The following is a 20,102-nucleotide window of genomic DNA, read 5'->3' on the forward strand; positions in this document are numbered from 1 at the left end:
TGTGAAGTACAGGAGAGCAAAGAACAGAATTGGGTAGATGGGGAAAACAATGACTGATTACATAAAGAAGAATTGGCTAGCAATCTTCCTTCTCAGACTTAGAGGAATGCTTGATTGTTTATATGACTATATACACCCTGAGGCTATTGATAGTGGACCAGGAATGTCAGACTTCCTGATTTCTAATAGAATGAGAAGTCCCTCATTAACTGTACATAGATAGACAAACATAGAAAAGTTGTAAATGTAACAGGCTAGCTAGGAGGCCTTCAAAGATAGAAAATGGATGTTGTGAAATTTTTCAGGAGCTAAGGATATGAAGGATAACAAGTTTTATTTTAAAGAACTCAGAGGGAAATCTGTACTTTTGTGACTAATATTGTTTGTGTCTACCTGCAACATTAGAGATAGTAGATCAGACTTCATGGTGTCCACCTACATCACTAAAGATGACAGATTTCCTTGAAGCAAGAATAGAACAATGATTATCAAGAGTACTGAACTTCTAAACATAACTCAGAGGCAGAGACAAAGAAAATGTGGCTTTAACAGTCACACAAAATGGAGTTTTAATACTGAATAGGATTAATTACAGAATAAAATCAATTATAAAATGACACGATCAATTTAATTTCTTCAGGAAAGTACACAAATAGGGAAAGTGGAGGTAGAGAGTAGACAGAAATAGATTATATATTTATAATTCTTGATTTGAAAGATCACTTATAAAGGACTCTGACTTGGATGGTAGAAATCAGTTACCAATGCCTATATCTTCATGTTAGTATAGTATAGTTGGCAGAGATAAGAAAGAAAAGGGATCCTGGGTTCTTCTGGCTGCCAACTTGTAAGAGAAGATCCATGATGTCAGCTTATCTTCAAATTGCTGAAGGGAGAGGATGGAAGACTGGGATGAAACTAACATGAGAGGAGCTGGCCAACTCTATCTCTATTATCTCTCTATCTGTGTCTTTGGGGTATTTTCCCTTTGCATGAGATATAACTGGTATGCTCTCCCTCTCTCCCTCTCTCTCTCTCTGTCTCTTTCTGTCTCTGTCTCTGTCTGTCTGTCTGTCTGTCTCTTTGTCTCTATCTCTATCTACTTCTGTCTCTGTCTCTGTCTCTCTGTCTCTGTCTCTCTCTGTCTCTGTCTCTCTCTGTCTCTCTCTGTCTCTCTCTCTCTCTGTCTCTCTCTCTCTCTGTCTCTCTCTCTCTCTCTAACTCTTTAACTCAATCCTGATGGGAAACCTCCTTCAATCTGTATTGTCTGGCATGTTATGTGTATCCTTTCTATTGTTAACTTGGAAATATTAACTTGCATCCAGGTTCACACTTAGAAATCATGTGACTTGCAGCTGTATTTCTAGGTGGTTCTTTGGGCTGCTGACTGCCCCCACCTTCCCTTAGAACAACAGACAAGTTGTTACACATGTCCAATAGCGCCTGGGTGGCTACGGACAATGTGGCTCTGTGTACTCCAAAGATGCCCAACCAACCATCCCTTAATTAAAGAGTGAGTCACTCCCAAACATAAGATGCAAGCCCTACCTCTGAGAGCCACTTACCTGGTCCTTGCTAACCGGACTCCTGACCCCACCCCAAATGTGTTGTGTGAGGTACCTCAAGTTTTGGGGTCCTCGTTAGCAGGAGGGCTCAGGCAGCCGGGACTTCGGATCTCGCTGGGGCCTCCATCAATGTCAACTAGGAAAAACACAGAACTATTAAATAGTCAAAATCACTCTTTAATCAATGGCTAAAGGGGTTCAGCGCTAAAGGCCTTAGTGCTAATAGGCCATGACAACAGAGCTACTCCCCAAGACTGCACAGAGTCTGGACACCCTGGTCACTGACCCCTGGGAGTGCCACTGACTCAGGATAGACTCCAGGGAACAAAAGAACTTGGGGAACCTATATACCATTTGGGGAATCCAGAGGCAGGGAAAGATGATTGACATCACTATAGCTACAAGGAAATGGGAGTGTTCAAACTACACTGCCAGGATACAATCAAGCTTGGGAAAGGAATCATAGCTAGAGGCTAGGGTGTAAGAGAAAGGGCTGCTTACAATAGATACTAAAGGATGGTTCCTGTTCAGGTGTGGATCTTCTTGGGAAAGGTTCTAATACAATAGAGGAGATTACCTAAAACAAAGAGCATCCTTAGCATATGCTTATCTCACCCAACCAGGATTGTCAATCCCCTGAGGGTCTCCCATTCAGTCTGAAACGGCTAACTTGGGATTCCCTTCAGGGTAGATTCCATGGGAACAGGGAACAAGTACAAGCTTTAGGGTCTCCAATCTACAAGCTAGTCCTGAAACTTGGGGTTCATCAGATCCCACTAGGCCACAAGTTTGGGATTCCTAAATTCCATGTTGACACTATAAATTCTGATTTGTTACCACCTTGCACAAATGAATTTATTTGTTCTTTGCTGTATATATTTCTTGGGAAACTAACATTTTGTGGGAAAGGAGTAAAGCCTTGAATAGCAAGTGTGGGGCCTTCCTTTCCATTAAGAAATAGCATTCAAGATGTATAGCTTGAACCTGAAAAATATATCTCCTTCACTAATAACATTGAAGGAGCAGAAAGTTACAGTTTTATCCCAATTCCTCCTCTCTCTTAGGAAGAACACAGTGGCTGGCACCTGATACTAATTTTTTGCTTCCTATTATGGAAATAATCACAGTGTCAATGGGGGCAACTGGGTGGCTCAGTGGATTGAGAGCCAGGCCTAGAGACAGGAGGTCATAGGTTCAAATCTGGGCTCAGACACTTCCTAGCTATGTGACCCTGGGCAAGTCACTTGGCCCCCATTGCCTAGACCTTACCACTCTTCTGCCTTGGAGCCAATACACAGTATTGATTCAAAGATGGAAGGTAAGGGTTTAAAAAAAAAAAAAAGAATCACAGAGTCAATATGGCAACTGAAAAGCAGCAAAAACCCCTCCACACCAATAAAAAACAAAGTGCTTCAAGGGAGACAGAAAACCAAATTCAACAATAAGACAGAACTGCAGGACCCTCCTGCTCAATTCAATGTAAAAGTTACACAGAAAAGGTTGAATTCTCATGTTTAAGGAAAAAAGGGAGGAAGGTCCAAGTGCCCCTCCCCCCACCTACTGGGCTAAGACTAGGGGGTGATCAGTGGGGTCTCAGGGAGAGGGCTTCAACTCTAGAGTACTTTGCTACCACAACTACCGAAAGCTCAGGGCTCTGACCACAGCTGGCAAGGAGATAGCTGAAGGAGAGAAGCAGAGAAGAGGATAGACTGTTCCTAGCCTTCAGGCATCACATCTCCATCTTGGGCCTCTGCCTCTGGAAGTTTTGGCCTCAGGGCACATTCAATTCTACAGATTAGTTCAACTGGCTTAATCCAGTTCATCATTTGTGCAAAGAAGAAGCCAGAAATCCAAACTCAACAAAAAGACAGAGGGATAGGTCTCTCCTACTCAATCCAACCTGATAGGTATGCAAATTAAGGTGAATTCTCAGGTATAAGGTAAAGATCCAACACCCCTCCCCCACCTATTGCACTGAGACCCAAAGTAGAACTTCAACTGACTGGGATACCTTGGTATTAACATGAGAAGATCAGGACTCTGACCTGGAAGTTGGCAGGGAAGTAGCTGGCAGAAAGGAATAGAGAGGAAGACTGATGTCTTTCAGCCTCCATACCTTCACCTTTCACCTTCAGCCTCTGATGGCAGCTGGGGAAGATCTGACCTCAGGGCATATTAATACATTGGGTCAGCTCCATCAGTCTAATCAAGTTAATCAGTGGAGCAGAGAAGAAGCCCCTTCAGGGCAGAAAAGCCCAAACTTAGAGATCCAATAATAAGAAGAGGAGCAAGAATACAGCCAAAAAGAAGAGAAAAAGAAGGAAAAAATATGAGTAAACAACAGAAAAAGAAAAAAGAAATTACAATTGACAACTTCTATTCAGATAATGGACAAAGATCAAATGGAACAGGGGATTCACTCCAGTGAATTGGACTTTAAATTTGGAAAAATTCAAAACACAATTCAAAAAACAATTAAGAGAGGTTGAGTAAAATTGGGAGAAGAACTCAAAAAGCAAAATAGGTCATTGGGAAAAAGAGGCACATGAAGTAAAATAAGAAAATAGTTGTTTAAAACCAAAATTCACCAACTCTACAACTATGCAAAGAAAGTAAACGATAAAAACAATGACCTAAAAAGAAAAATAGATCAAAACGAAAAGGATGTTCAAAAAGTCAAAGATGAAATTCAGTCTTTAAAAATTAGAATTGAAAAATTGGAAGCTAATGACTTCACAAGACAGCAAGAATCTAGGAAACAAAATCAAAAGAATCAAAAAATTGAGGAAAATATGAAACATATCATCAATAAAGCAACAGACATGGAAAATAGATGTAGGAGAGACAATTTAAGGATTATTGGACTAAATTAAAATTATGACCAAAGAAAAAGCCTTCATATCATTCTACAGGAAATTATCTAAGACAACTGTCCTGATATTCTTGAATAAAAGGGTAAAGTAGAGATTGAAAGAATCCATAGATCAGATTACCTCCTGCTTTAAATCCCCAATTGACAATGCTCATCAATGTTACAGCCAACTTTAAGAACTTCCAGACTAAGGAAAAGGAAAGAATCAAAATCTTCCTTAGAGAATTGGAGGGGGGTGAAGTTTGCTAGAACCTATTCTTGTTTTCCTTCCAACCATATCAAAAGAGCAGTGGTCCTCAATATTGGTAGTTAATCAGCAAGAAGAGCTACAGAAAAGTGGGAGACATGGATAAAGGGAAGAAATTAAAACCTAGGAATAAAAAGAGGAAGCCACAATCCATTTGAGGGAAAGAGACTCACCAAGTCTCATTCCTAAGAGAGAAGAGGTAAAATGTCTGCAATGGAAGATAGGGACTTCATAATGAGTCCAATCTGACTAAAGAGATTGTGCACACAAAATCCATTTCATCAGAGGGAATGGTAAGACTCCATGGACATCATCTTGCCTTAGGAAAAGGGAAATTAGAGCTCCTTGGACTAACTGTGACCTAGTAAGGTAGGTGGACTTGGAGCAGAGTGAAGATTGCATGACAAATATGAAGAATGTTTATAGGGAGGCAAGAGGGGAGCATTGGACAACACAATTTGAAACAAAGGTTGATTTTTACCATGGTGTAATGTCTCTGCCCTTATTACTTCCCTCATGACTAATTATCTCTAAGATTGAGGCATAACATGAAAAAGGGTTCAGGATATGATGGATCATTATCTGCATAGGCAGTGACAAATTAATTGGTTAAGAGGCTGAGCTCAAATTTAGTACTTTGGAAACTTTAATTGCATAAACAAACTAGAAATTAAATGAGATAAATAAGCACATTATCCATTAATCTAAAAAAAGGAAATAAAAGTTTCAGAATCGACAGAAAGGGAAAAGAATCAATGAGGTGAACAAAATAGAGAAATATGTTTTAGACTTCCAGATGATGTGTTCAGTAAGCTTGAGGACTAGACATTTTTCCAGATCCCTCACAACCTTGCAAAACACTTCAAAATAAGAATTATGTGTAAAATATAAAATGATGGCAGTTGTCACCATGATATAAAACTCTACAAAACCTAATAACTTTCTAAAGTATCAAAATAGAGGACTAATGCTTAATATCTAATAAGCTCACTCAGCACTCCTTTCTCTAGTAGGACCCATGGTCTGGCACCAGATCTAATTATCACTACTCAAACACACACATACAAATACTATGTGCCAAGAATATGGAAACACACAGGAAACACAAAATTTTGTTGTCTGAGGCAGAAGTCCATCAATGAAATATATACTGCAGGAGGGCTCAGCCAGAAAAGTAAAGAATAGAGCAAACTTTCCCTGGCACCAGCATGTGCAGACACCAACAGACTCAACCTTATAGAAAGGGAATCATAATCCAGCTAAAGCCAATTCTGTCTCTCCAGAAGTCACTTTGTACAGACACTAACGTTGGTAAAAATTGTATTCCCAGGGACAGCTGGGTGGCTCAGTGGATTGAGAGCCAGGATTAGAGACAGGAGGTCCTAGGTTCAAATCTGGCCTCAGACACTTCTCAGCTATGTGACCTTGGGCAAGTCACTTAACCCCCCTTGCCTGACCCTTACTACTTTTCTACCTTGGAACCAATACACAATATTGATACCAAGATGGAAGGTAAGAGTTTAAAAAAAAAATGTATTCCCTACGATGGGAGTAAGCTTTGGAGTCTAGCACTTGGGGAAACTTTCATCAATGGAGAAGTCAGAAAGTTATCACTTGAAGAATTTAAAGGAAAAAAAAATACTTGAAATCTACAAGTTCTCAGGGCAAAGATATCTCAAATAAAAACTTTTTTTCCATGAGTAAATAAATCAGAAAGAAAGCTATTAATAACTAATGGGAATATGATATCTTGATCATTTAAGTAATTAATCTAAAAAAATTCCAAGTAAATATTGCCTATAAAAAGGGAAATGAATCTATTCTTGATGCTGCAGAGATTCCTATAGATTCCCAAGTGAGCTTGCAACCATAGCAGGATGTCTATAAATAAATCAAGATAGAAATAAAAAATCAATGAAGTAAAATACACATTGCACAACAGAAATAATTGGCAGAACAGAATATTTTAAAAAAATTATGAAAGAAACAAAGAAGAATAAAACAAAAGTTTAGGGACACAAATAGAATAAAGGAAAAGAAAATCTAGAAGAAGAGACACAAAATCATTAGCATTAAAAGAAAAATGTATTTTTGTAAAAGCATCATGAGGACAAGTTAAGTACTATGATTTGACTTAAGTACTCATGACCTTGACTTGAAAGAGCAGGGGTATAATTTCTAGGGTTCAGTACATTTTTCTCCATATTTCTCACTAGTTACACTGCTTTTGGATGTCTTTGAAATTCTCTTTATGTCTTCCTTCTCCAGGAAACTCATCACTGGGATATTTCATTATGCAGCAAGATTGAATTTTACCCATACTCTCAGATTAGACCATTTGTAAGGCTATGGTCATAGGGTCCAGGGTTTCTAATTAAAGAGTTTTCCCCCTATTTCTCACAGGTACACTGTTTTGGACTGTTTTTAATTCTCCATCATTCCCTCATTCTTGGTGTCTCCCCACTCACTCCCTGCTTTTCAGGTTTCTGCTATGTATTGTCTTCCCATATTAGATTGCAAGCACTTCAAGGTCTAGGATATATTGTATCATATTTTCAGTGCATAGAGTCTGACACATAGAAAATGCTTAATAAATGATTATCGACGGACCACGTCTCCCAGAAAAAAATGTCAAATAAAATCTCAATACCATAATGTGAGAAATAATATTAAAAAAATTTGTCCAGAACTTTTGAACATGTAAAACAATCCAATAAAAATAAAAATTTATCCATCAAAAGAATCCATAAGTTCACAGATCAAAAGAGAATATGAACAAATAAACAAAAACCTTGTATTACAGACTTCAAGAGAAATAGTGATTAAATTTAATAATTATAGTGAAAAACAACAAACTATGTAAGTGACCAGGACAGTTTCACATATAAAGGAAAGGAAATTTGAATAAAGCAATATAATTTTGTATGGAAAAAGAAGCCAAAAAAAGCCACTGAAGAAAACAATTTCCTAAAGATTAGAATGGGTGAAATGAAAATGGAGGCCATAAAAACTGCTGAAGAAAATGAATCCTCAAAGACTAGAATTGTCCAAATGAAAAAAGAGCACAAAAGCTCAAGAAACAGAATAACTTCCCAAAAGTAAAATTGAGCAAATAGAAGATAATGACTTTATGATACATTAGAGACAATAAAATAAAACCAACAGAAGAAAATCTAAAATATTTCCCTGGAAAAGGAATTGATCAGAAAAATAGATCCAGAAGAGGTCATCTAAGAATCTTTGGAATACCTGAAAGCTCTAATACAAATAAGAAAGAATTTTTTTTTAAAGTCTGTACAACAGATTTCTAGAAATAATTAGGAAAAATTGCCCTGATATTCTCAAATAGGAGCGGGAAAGAGAAGTTGAAAGAGTCCACAAATTATCTTTCTGAAAGAAACCCTGAAGTAAAACATCCCAGGACTATTCTAGAAAAATTTAAAAAAAATCCCCAGGCCAAGGAAAATTACTGTAAGCAGCCAGAAGGAAATAATTCAGATACTATATAGTCACAGTCAGGATTTAACAAGTCCTGGCAGCTACTACATCAAAAGGACCAGAAGGTATGGAATATATTATTCCCAAAGCAAAGAATCTAGGCCTACATACCAAGAACCACATACCCAATGAATCTGATCATAATCCTACACGGGAAGAAAGTGATATTTAATGAAAGTGAGGACTTCCAGGCATTTCTGACCAAATAAAAAATCTGTAAAGATAATTCAATCATTAAATTTGCTATTTAAGAGAAGCATAAAAAGGTAAACTAAAAATTTAAGGGTTTCATTAAGGTTAAATTGAGTATATTCATACCTGAGAGGTGATAATTGATAAACTTTAGATATTTATGATATTTGAGAAGCTTAAGGTACTTAAAGTATTAAAGTATGCTAAGATACTCAACTTTATAACTATAAGATAAAATGAAAAAATAAGGAGTTTACATAGAAAGAAAGAGAGCAAGCAAAACTGAATGGGATATAATATTAAAAAATGAGGGATGAGAAAGCGGAACATATGGGGAGTAAAGGAGATATAGAAGGGGGTAAATTACATCAAAAAGGCTCCTAAGAATCAACAAAGTAGAGGAGAAGATGGGGGTGTGGCAGACAATGTCTGAATTCAACTCTCATTGGAATTATCTTAAAATGGAAATAACATCTAAATTCAACTAGCTATAAATATCCAATTTATCCTATAGGTAAATAGGTGAAAAAGGTGAATAAAAAGAGAGAATGGGGATAGACAAGAAAGAGGGAGAATTGGAGAGCATAGTGATTAGAAGCAAAACAGTTGTGAGCAGGGAAAGGCTGAAAGGAACAAGAAAAGAATAAATAGGGAAAATAAGATGGAGAGAAACATAATTATTAATAATAACTGTGAACGTGAGTGGGATAAACTCACACATAAAGCAGAAAAGGATAGTAGAGAGGATTAAAAACCTAAATCCCAAAGTATGCTCTCTATCACACACACACACACACACACACACACACACACACACATATTTAAAACAGGGAGATACACAAAGAGTAAAATTAAGTGGTTAGAGGAGAATCTATTATGCTTCAGTCAAAATTAAAAAAAAATCAGGGGTAACTATCATGTTCTCAGACAAAGCAAAAGTAAAAATTAATCTCATCACTATAGATAAGGAAGAAAATTATGTTATGATCAGAGGCATCATAGATGATAAAGCAATATCAATATTAAACATATAAGCACAAACTGTCATATCATCCCTATTCCCAAAGGAGAAGTTATGTGAGTTACAGGAGGAAATAGTAAAACTATGGTAATTGGGAACTTCAACATTCACCTCTCAGAATTATATAAATCTAACCAAAATATAAGTAAGAAAAAAGTTAAAGAGATAAAACTTTACAAAAGCTAGATATGATAGACCTCTGGAAAAGCTAAATGTTAATGGAAAAGAATATTCATTTTAATCAGAAGTGATAGCACCTTCACAAAAATTGGCCACATAAAAATAGGACATAAAACCCTCAAAATCAAATGTATAAAAGCAGAAATATTAAATACATAGTTTTCAACCAATACCATGACATAATAAAATTTCATTTAACAAAAGGCAGAAGTCAGACTAAAAAATTAAATGGAAATTTAATAATCTTATAGATCAAAGAAAAAATCACAGAAACCATCCATAATTTCATTAAAGGGAAAAGCAATGCAGAGATAACATATAAAAATCTATGGGGTCCTGCCAAAGTTGTGCTTGAGGAAATTTATTTCTCTAAATGCTTATATCAATAAAATAATGAGCAGATTAATGAATTGGCCATACAGATGAAAAAAAAAACACTACAAAAATAAATTTAAAATAACCAATTGATCAGTAAATTGGAAATCCTAAAAATTAAAGGAGAGATAAATACCATTGCAAGTAAGACCATCAAACTAATAAATAAGGAAAGGAGCTAGTTTGTGGAAAATAAAATGGATAAACTATTAATTAATTTACTTTTTAAAAAGAAAGAAGGAAACCAAAATTATCAGTATCAAAATTTTAAAAAGGTGATATCACAGCTAATGAAGAAGAAATTAAACCAATTATTTTGTTCAATTCTGTGCCAATAAATCTGATAGTCTAAGTGAAATCCATTAATATTTACAAAAACATAAACTGCCTAAAATTATAATCACATTAAAAGAAATTGAACAAACTATCAAATAATTCTACCAAATTCCAATACTACACAAACTATTTGGGAAAATAGGTGAATAAGAAAGTCTTCCAAATTCCTTTCATGACACAAATATGATACTGATACCTAAACCAAAGAGAACTAAAACAGAGAAGGAAAACTAGAGGCCAGAACAGCAAGGAGATTATAGCATTATATTATTTGATAATATTCCAAACATAAATTACCTAGGAAAGAATTCTTTATTTGATTAAAAATCAAAACTGGAAGACAGTCTGGCAGAAATTAGGGTTGGACACAATCTGACACAATATTTCCTGTATCATTCAGAAGGGATACATGATCTAAATATTACAAATACCTCCATATACAAATTAGAAGAGAAACTGATGATGCTGTTTTAATAGCTTTATGTAATAGATAAATTCTATACCAAGTAAGGAATAGAGGCAATTACAAAATTTGATATAATCTAGAAATAAAAGCATAAAAAGTTTACCAGTCAAACTTATGGTTAAAGGAAATATTTATGACCAAACAAGATACAGCAAACATGACAAAAAATAAAATAGATAATTTTGATTATGTAAAATTAAATAGTTTTTTTTTTCCATAAACAAATCCAGTGCAACTAAGATTAGAAGAGAAACAACAAATTGGGAGGAAAATTATACTGTGTCTTTGAGAAAGGTCTCATTTCTCAAATATATAAAAGACTCAATCAAATTAATAAGAATACAAAGAAATTCCCCAATTGATTAATAAAAGGATATATACAGTAAGTTCTTCGATGAAGAAATTAAAACTGTCTATAGTCATTCAAAAAAATGCCCCAAATCACTATTGATTAGAGAAATGCACATTAATCCAACTCTGTGATGCCACCTCATACTTATCATATTGACTAATGTGATCAAAAAGAAAAATGACAAATGTTGGAGGGGATGTGGGAAAATTGGGACATTTAATACACTGTTGGTAAAACTGGCAACTGATACAACCATTCTGGAGAGAACTCTGGAACCATGCTCATAGGGCCATAAAGCTAGACATACCCTTCGATCCAGAAATACTACTACTCGGTTTACATACCAAAGATATGAGAGACACGGAGAAAGGATCTACTTTCAGAAAAATATTTTAACAGTTCTCTTTGTATTGGCAAAGAACTGAAAACTGAGTAGGTGTCAATCATTTGGGGAATGGATAAACAAGTTGTAGTATAGGATTGTAATGGAATAATATTGTGCCATAAAAAATGAACAGAATGAGTTCAGAAAAACCTGGTAAGGCTTGTATGAATTGATACAAAGTGAAGTGAGCAGAACCAAGAAAATAGTATACCCAGTAACAGAAATATTATACATCATCCACTATGAAGGAATAAATTGTTATCTCCAAAAAATGGTCCCAAGATAACCTCAAGGATTCATAATGAAAAATGTTAACCAAAGCCAAAAAAAAAAGGAACTGTTGGAATTTGATTACAGATCAAAGTGGCCATCTTTAATTTTATTTTCTTCATGAATTTTTTATTGTATGTGTAATATGTGGGTTCTGTCACAGCACAGGCAATATGGAAATCTGTATTGAATGAAAACCCTAGATTACCTATATCTGATCAGTTCCCATCCCAGAGAAGGATGGGGAAGGAGGGACTGAGAGAATATGAATTGGAAAATGTCAGAAAGTAATTGTAAAAAATTGACTGGACATGTAATTGGAGAAAAAACAACAACAACAACAACAAGTGGTAGTGGACAAATATCCCTTAAACTTGATGGATAACACCTAACATATTTTAAATTTTAATTCCAAAGTGAGAATTCTTATTTCCTACTTAAAACATCCCCAACTTCTTAGGGATTTTATTTCTTTTTCATCATTCTGTTATTTGGACAATTAGGGAATTTTTAGGAATTTCTCTTTCATCATTTAATACTACTTCATTTTCCTTTACATTAGTCAGTCTGTTAGCATTCATTAAATGAATTTATGTGCAAGACATTGGCACAAAAAGAATATCAAAAAAAGTAAAAAAAAAGTCTCTACTTTCAAGGAGTTCATAATCTAATATATAATCCTCTTTCAAGTCACTCTAATTTTTCTTTAATTTCTTTCCATTCTTTTGATCTATTATATTTTATGACCACGGCTGCTGATGCATCTTGTAACCTAGTTTGTTCTTATTTGTTTTGTAATTAATTTTTTTCATGAAGTTCTGACTTTTCAGGTTTTTTTTTTTAGAATACCTCAAACCTTGCCTCTAGACTCCTTTTTTTATTCTTTGGCTACTGATCTTTTCATAATTACACAGACTCCGAAGGTCCAGCTATTGGTTATGTCTGTATCTTCTTTACTTTGAGAGGTACCATTGTGCCCATAGTGCAAAGACAGTACCCAGAGTCACCTCCAATCAATGAGAAGAAACAGTACCTAGTTGATTTATAGTTCCCTTTCCCTGTGACACAATTTTCTTCTCCATAAAAGGAGGTGTTTCATTAGATTAAATACAAATTCCCTTCTAATTATACTTTGAGAGGAATGACCATACTCAAAAGAATCTTGAACTCATCGTTGATGTGACAAAGGCTCTTTTGGGTATTCACAATCCAGTGTTAAAAGTGTTACAGCCAACAAGTAAATAGTAAAGAAGCATACAGAGTTCCTTTTAATCCTAGTCCCTATTGAGAATAAATCCCTTCTCTCATTCACCATTGGTCAGTCAATAGAGAATTACAATCTAGTTCTAAGAGCTAGCTAATCAGAATGTGCAATTTACAATGCCTCATTACCCTAATTATTCATATTGGTTTTGACCAATCAAAAACAAAAGCATCTTCAATTCTACTATTAGCATATTTTATCACCATATACAGGTTCAGCCTATCAGCTTACTCTTTGTCATATTGTGGTTTGGGGGAAATGAAACTTAAACCAGGAACACAAAACAACTTGTTTTGATTGAAAGTCTCCCTGACTCCATGTAAGAGCTTTATTGAGAAGAGTCTACCACCTTACTGAACTTCATCTCTCACATACAAACATAATTATATGCCTCTGTCTAAGCTCGAGTCTTAGTCCTAATATATCTGCTCCATCCGGTGGCTCCAAATAAACCCCTGTCCAAATTTTTGCTACCGCTTGATTCCTGTCATTTCTTTGCCTTTACTACAGCCTAATTCGAGAATGGCCTAAGGTTGGGAATGCTAAGTAGAAAAGCAAAGTATTAACATTCTCTAACTTACATCATGAGACTTTTTTGGTTTTGTTTGGTTTTGTTTTTTACATTGTGGCACATTATATCTTTTTATCTTATGGATTCAATTACAATTACTCTGTTTATGGAGCATAATACAATTTTTGAGATTTTATGTTACTGGAAATTTTTAAATATTCTTCCACATTGCCAGTTAGATGATTTTCTAATTGCTTCATTATCGACATTTTTTAATTAATGCAACCTAAAATGACATGTGCTGTTTTGACTTACACATCCCACTATTTGCCCTACAAAATCATATCAGTGTATTGCTATAATTTGAAACATTGTGTCCTCAAAAGTTATTCAATTGAGAATCCTGAAAAGATAGTAATATAAGAGGTTTTTTTAAGGGGTGGCTTTTATTCATCACAGACAACTAGACAAGTTGAAAGCCTCAAAATTTAGAAGACTGATCAATGAGAAAAAGGTACACGAGAGCCTTCTCTACAAAGATATCTTACAGTCAGAGTATGAATAAGTAGTTTTCAGATGAAGATGAAGAATGTTCTAAATCCTTCTTGATTAGAGAAATGCAGATTAAAACAACTCTAAGGTACCACCTCACACTTATCAGATCAGCCACTATGACTGTAAAGGTAAATGATAAATGTTGGAGGGGATGTGACAAAGTTGCAATACTAATGCATTGCATGTGGAGCTGTGAACTGACCCAACCATTCTGGAGGGCAATTTGGAATTGTGCCCAAAGGACTATAAAACAATGTGTACTCTTTGATCCAATAATACTGCTACTAGGATTATATTCCAAAGAGATAAAAAAAGAAGGAGGAACCTAGATGTAAAAATATATTTATAGCAGCTCTTTTTGTGGTAGGAAAGAATTGGAAATTCAAAGGATGTTTATCAAATGGGGAATGGCTGAACAAATTGTGGCATTATGATGGTGATGGAATGATGTGTTGTACTGTAAGGAATGATGAACAGGATGACTTCAAAAAAAGCAAGAAAGATTGTTATGGATTGAAATAGAGTGAAATAAAAAGAATCAGGAAAATATTGTACACAGTACAGCAATATTTTGGAATGATCAACTGTAAAAGACTTAATAGTACAAAGATCCAGGACAATTCCAAGAGCTTAGGACAAAAAATGTTATCCACCTCCAGGAAATGAATTGTTGGATAAGAATACAGATGAAAGAATATTATTTTTCAATCATTTATTTGGGTTTATGTTTAGGGGTTTTGGTTTTATAAGATTATTCACTTATAAAAATAAACAATATGGAAATAAATAAAACCAATAAAATAAAAAAAAACAAAAATATCTTACAGAGAAAAAAATTGCTGGAAACCATTTAATTAGTCCTGTCATTCCACAGAGTCTTGTTTCTAACTCATTCCTGACGTTGAGAACCTGGACAGCTGATATTGGGTGGGGGGAGGTCCAATTATTCTGGCTACTTCAAATTTAGATATTCAGTTTTCAAAGTAAAGTCTTATTTTTATGTCCCTAGGGAGTTTAGTATTGCCTGGCCTGAGGAGGCCCCTGTATATCTGATATTCCCAAATATTCCTAAGTGCTTTCTGACCTTTAAGTGGCTCTACAGTTTGGTACTATTACAATTTTGCACCCATAAATTTTGAACCTATGACAATGTTAATGAGGAGAAGACAGAGGCCCAAAATAAGGCAAGTGAGGTCCATGAATCAAAACAATCTTACAAACCAAAAACTTAGGAGATTTAAAAAGTGCATATGATTTAAAATATATAATAGAAAATAGCAGGAATCAAGAACTTACTCTTTAACAAAAACTGCTGAGAAAACCAGAAAATCATATGGCAGAAGCTAGGTATAGATCAGTATCTCACACTTTACACCAAGATAAGGTCAAAATGGGTATATGATTTACATATAAAGAGTGATACCATAACTAAATTAGGACAACACAGAATAGTTTACCTGGCAAATCTTTGGAGAAGGGGAGAATTTATGACCAAACCAGATATAGAGAGTATAAAAAGATGTAAAATGAATAATTTTGATGATATTAAATTAAAAAAACTTTTGTACACACCAAACTAATGTCGGAAACAATAAATTGGGGAAAATTTTATAACAAATGTCTCTGATAGAAGTCTAATTTCTCAAATTTGTAAAAAAGTCAGATTTTTAAGATTACAAGCCATTCCACAATTGACAAATGGTCAAAGGATATGTATAGTCAATTTTCAGATAAAGAAATCAAAGCCATTAATAATCATGGGGAAAATATTATAAATCATTCTTGATTAGAGAAATACAAATTAAAACAACATTGAGATACTATCTCACACCTATCAGATTGACCAATATGGTAGTAAAAGAAAGGGATAAATGTTGGAGAGGATGTGGCAAAATTGGGACACTAATGCATTGCTGTTAACTGACCCAACCATTCTGGAGGACAATTTGGAACTATACCCAAAGAGTTATACAACTGTGTGTACCCTTTGATGCAATAATGCTACTAATGGGTCTATATCCTAAAGAGATAATAAAAAAGATTAATGACCTACTTGTACAAAAATATTTACAGCTGCTCTTTATATGGTGATAAAGAATTGGAAATTGAGGGGATGTCCATCAATTGGGGAATGACTGAATAAATTGCGGTACATGTTAATGGAGAAATACTATTATGCTATAAGAAATGAAAAGTGGGATGATTTCATATAATGCTGGAAAGATATGAGGGAATTGAAGCAGAGTGAAATAAGCTGAACTGGGAGAACATTTGTGGAAACTTGGCTCTTCACAGCAATGTAATGATCTGGGACAATCCTAAAAGACTTATGTCAAGGAATGCTATCCATCTTCAAGGAAAGAACTGTTGGTCTTTCACATCAGTGTATTTTTGGTTTAATTTTGGTATTTTGGTTACATATAACTTTGTTCTTAGAACAAAGACCAATATTTGCATGACAATAACAAAGAAAAAAAAGAAAACATGCTCCCTCAGGTCCTGATCTCCAACCAGGAGTCACAGTAGTCTCTTCAGCAAGAGTCTTACCAGCACACAACCAATTTCCAAAGCAGAAGTCCAAGGCAGAAGAATCACTCAACACAGAAAAGCCTCCAAAGCAGAGACAACAATGCAGAACTCCTCCCTCAGCAAGAGCCACCAAGATAGAAGAATGAAACAGAATGCCCTCGGCTGGCTTTTATAGGCAGTTTTCTCCACATCACTTCCTGTCTCTCTGGTTTCTAGTTCCATTCTAGACCATCCATGGGATGGTCTTTCACATCTCAGGAACCTATCACAACCTTCCAAATGGCCTAGCATTGCAGGTGGGGGGCAGTGCTTATGGCCTTTTAGAGTGTGAACTTTCTTAGTTGGTGACTTAATAAGTGTTAAGTAGGGGTACTTTAAGTTCTTGATTGATTAACTTAAAATAGACAAAGGTAATAAAAATTTCCTTTCACAATTTTATGAAAATATGTAGAGAAAAGGAAGTTAACAGAAGATGAATACAAGTCATTATCATATGATATTATGACAGACTATAAAGTTGATTGAAGTCTAAGATGAAATTTGATGATAATGAATAATAATGATAATGTTTGCTAGCATTTATATAATAGCACTTTAAAGTTTGCAAAGCACTTTACAAATAGTTTATCCTCACAACAACCCTGGGATGTAGGTATTTTGTTCTTACCTATAAAATGAGGCATACATTTGCTTTGTGATAGAAAGTTCTGGAAATTGAGGAGATGCAGATCAGTTGGGGAATGGCTGAGCAAATTGTATCATATGATTGAGATAGAATACTACTGTGCAATAAGAAATGATGAGTTTAGGTTAATTTTTTAAAAACAAAGAAAGATCTATATTAAGTAATGAAAAGCAAAATAAGCACAACAACCAAGAGGACATTATATACAAGAGAAGTATGTTTTGAGAAAGAATGAGTTTTAATGTCCACCTACAAAGAAAGAATTGATAAGTAGAACTTAAGCAAGTTATAGTTTATTAAATGATGCCTTCTCTAGTGTGGAGTGGGAAGAGAGAAAGATAGCTATAACAAAGGTAAAAAATGAACAAATAAAACCAAGTCCAAAAAATAAAATAAAATGAGGCATAAAGAGGTTTAAGGTGTTGTCCAGTGTCACATAACTACTAAATGTGAGATGCAGAATGTGAACTCAGGTCTTCTTCACTTCAATTCTAACACTCTACCCACTGCACCAACTAGTTGTTCCACATATGATTTAATATATTATAGTTTAGTCCAAAATAATCAACTTAAAAAATGTTAGGTTAGACAAGGCTGCCCAATCTTTCTTGTGGAAAATTTGAAGATATTATAGATGACATTGTTAGTGTTTCCCAGCTTAGGATGAGTCCATAATTTGATATGGAAGCTAGAGTAACAATTGCAACATCAGGCTGCCTTTGTAGAAGCATGTTATCCAGGATTAAAAAGGTAAAAGACCTATTTTTCCCTGTCCTGCTGTGTTGTAATCAATTCTGGGTAGAATTTTTTAGGAAAGATATTAATAAGCTAGAGCACATGAAATAAAATATAACCTTGATGAAGGGCCCCAAATCAGTCCATATGAGGATCAGTTGAAGGAACTATAAACATTTAGCTTGTAGAAAATTTTGAATGTCAATAGTTCATGAGAGATATATCTTCAAGCATAGGAAAGATTTTCACATAAAATAGTGTTCTACTAGATTCCCAGGACAAAATTAAAAACAATGAATTGAAATGTCAAAAATGAAGATTTTTATCTAGGTAAAGCAGAAAATCCCTAAGAATGAGAGATACATAAAACCAGACTGGAGCTTCCTCTGAAGATAAATTTCCCCCTCACTGATTGATCAATAATAACTGAAATTTACCTAATGTTTTAAAATCCATAAAGTAATTCACCCACATTATCTTATTTAAGCCTCATGACAATGCTGTTAGGTAGGTTCTGTAGGTATGGGTATACCCATTTTATGGACTAGGTAACAGGCTTAAATTTGGAGGGACTTGTGCATGATGTACAGTCAATGACTCTGAGAGGGAAAATTCAGTTAGATCTTGCTGACTCTAGGTCCAGCTTTCTATCCATTATGTCACACATCTTCTTGAGGTCTGAAAACCTTCAAGTTCCAGTTGACTCCCTGTGAAGCATAGTACATGAAAGCTCCTCCTTAGATATGTATCAGATGAGATGGTCTCTGGCATTCTGAATGACAGATTCTTTCCCCACTCATTTGATTCATTCATTTGAATTACATAAATTAAACTAAGTTGGTAGACTGAGCTACAAAGAATAACCTTATCTCTGCTCAAAAAATAAGGCAATAGGGGAATCAGGAGGAGAACACTACTCTTCTGACTCTCAAAGTAAATAATCATTGTCTATGTGCTTGGATGTTACTTCTTGGACCCTTGTCTAAATCCAATAACTGAAGAGTTAGAATAATCTTGATAATTTCAACCCTCAGTCTTTGTCTAGTGGAATGATACCAAATCAGTACTTATTCCTGGAATTCTTGCCATGTAATCATGGCATCACAAAAGCCCCAGAATCCCATGTTTTCACATTCTCTGTAAAGTTTCACATTCTAAAGAAAGAGTACAAAATGGCCTGCCCAATAGAAGTGCAAAAGGCCTTCTTTTTGTCCTCTATAGCAACTTTCTTAGTTGGACTGGTCATTTTATACATAGGCAGGCAAGTAAGGATTCTGTCAAGAAAATATGACTTCTTCAGGGTAAGTAGTGGCTTAAAATAACTTGATTACTTATTTGGGATCCTCCGGGATCCTACAGGGAGCTTTGGCATTGATTTAAGTTGAGAAAAACTTTTAATTCTCATGAGTTAAACTGGATTACTTCCTCTGACATGATCCCTCTCCCATGCCTACCCCTAGTGACTGATTGAAGAAAAGCTCTTTTCTTACTCCAGAGAACCCAGATGGACCTTTGTGAGATCCCACTTTCTAGAAGAGTTATGTTGTTCATTTTTTTTTTATGGAAGGGGGAAGAGGATGTTTTCAAAAGTAGAAATAATATCTTTTTAGTAACTGTGGCAAGGGGAGGATTTTAGTGGCTGTGGGAGGTTCACTTTAAAACAGTTTATATGATCTTATTATATCTCTCTTTCATCCATTCCTGTTGATGTCATTATCTGATTTCTAGCTGTCTCATATCTTTATCAAATACCTTTAGCCTTCAATTCACAAATTTCCTTCCCTTCCCAAAACTTTATCATCATTCTTAGGAAACTTGATATTAACAGTGATATTCCTTCTGGCAGTATACCTTCATAGTTCTTCAACCCCCTCTGCTCTTAGTATTTCTACCTAAACTCCATGATATTCACAAACCCATCATGCCGTAGCTTAGATCTCACCATACCCAGAATTGGACTCTCTAACCAAATTTTCTTTTCCTTCATGCCTCACACTTCCTCATTCACATTAAAGCCACTCCTTCTCATCATGACTCCCCACAGTTCTTTTGATTTTCCCATTC

At 35.0% G+C, this 20,102-nt stretch overlaps 1 protein-coding gene across 4 annotated transcripts in view; it reads left to right on the forward strand.

Annotated features, from left to right (window-relative positions):
• Positions 1 to 19,166: 19,166 nt before the first annotated feature.
• Positions 19,167 to 20,102, forward strand: part of KCNU1 (potassium calcium-activated channel subfamily U member 1) — a 314,287-nt gene continuing 313,351 nt past the window's right edge. For all 4 annotated transcript variants that reach the window (XM_056813505.1, XM_056813504.1, XM_056813506.1 and 1 more), the window contains exon 1: positions 19,167 to 19,339. Coding sequence is in view for 3 of the 4 variants with exons in the window: in XM_056813504.1 (XP_056669482.1) it covers positions 19,211 to 19,339 (129 nt within the window). In the remaining variant the exon portion in view is untranslated. The remainder of the gene's footprint in view (positions 19,340 to 20,102) is intronic.

The sequence above is a fragment of the Monodelphis domestica genome, chromosome 1 (genome assembly GCF_027887165.1).
Source record: "Monodelphis domestica isolate mMonDom1 chromosome 1, mMonDom1.pri, whole genome shotgun sequence".
NCBI classification, from domain to species: Eukaryota; Metazoa; Chordata; class Mammalia; order Didelphimorphia; family Didelphidae; genus Monodelphis; species Monodelphis domestica.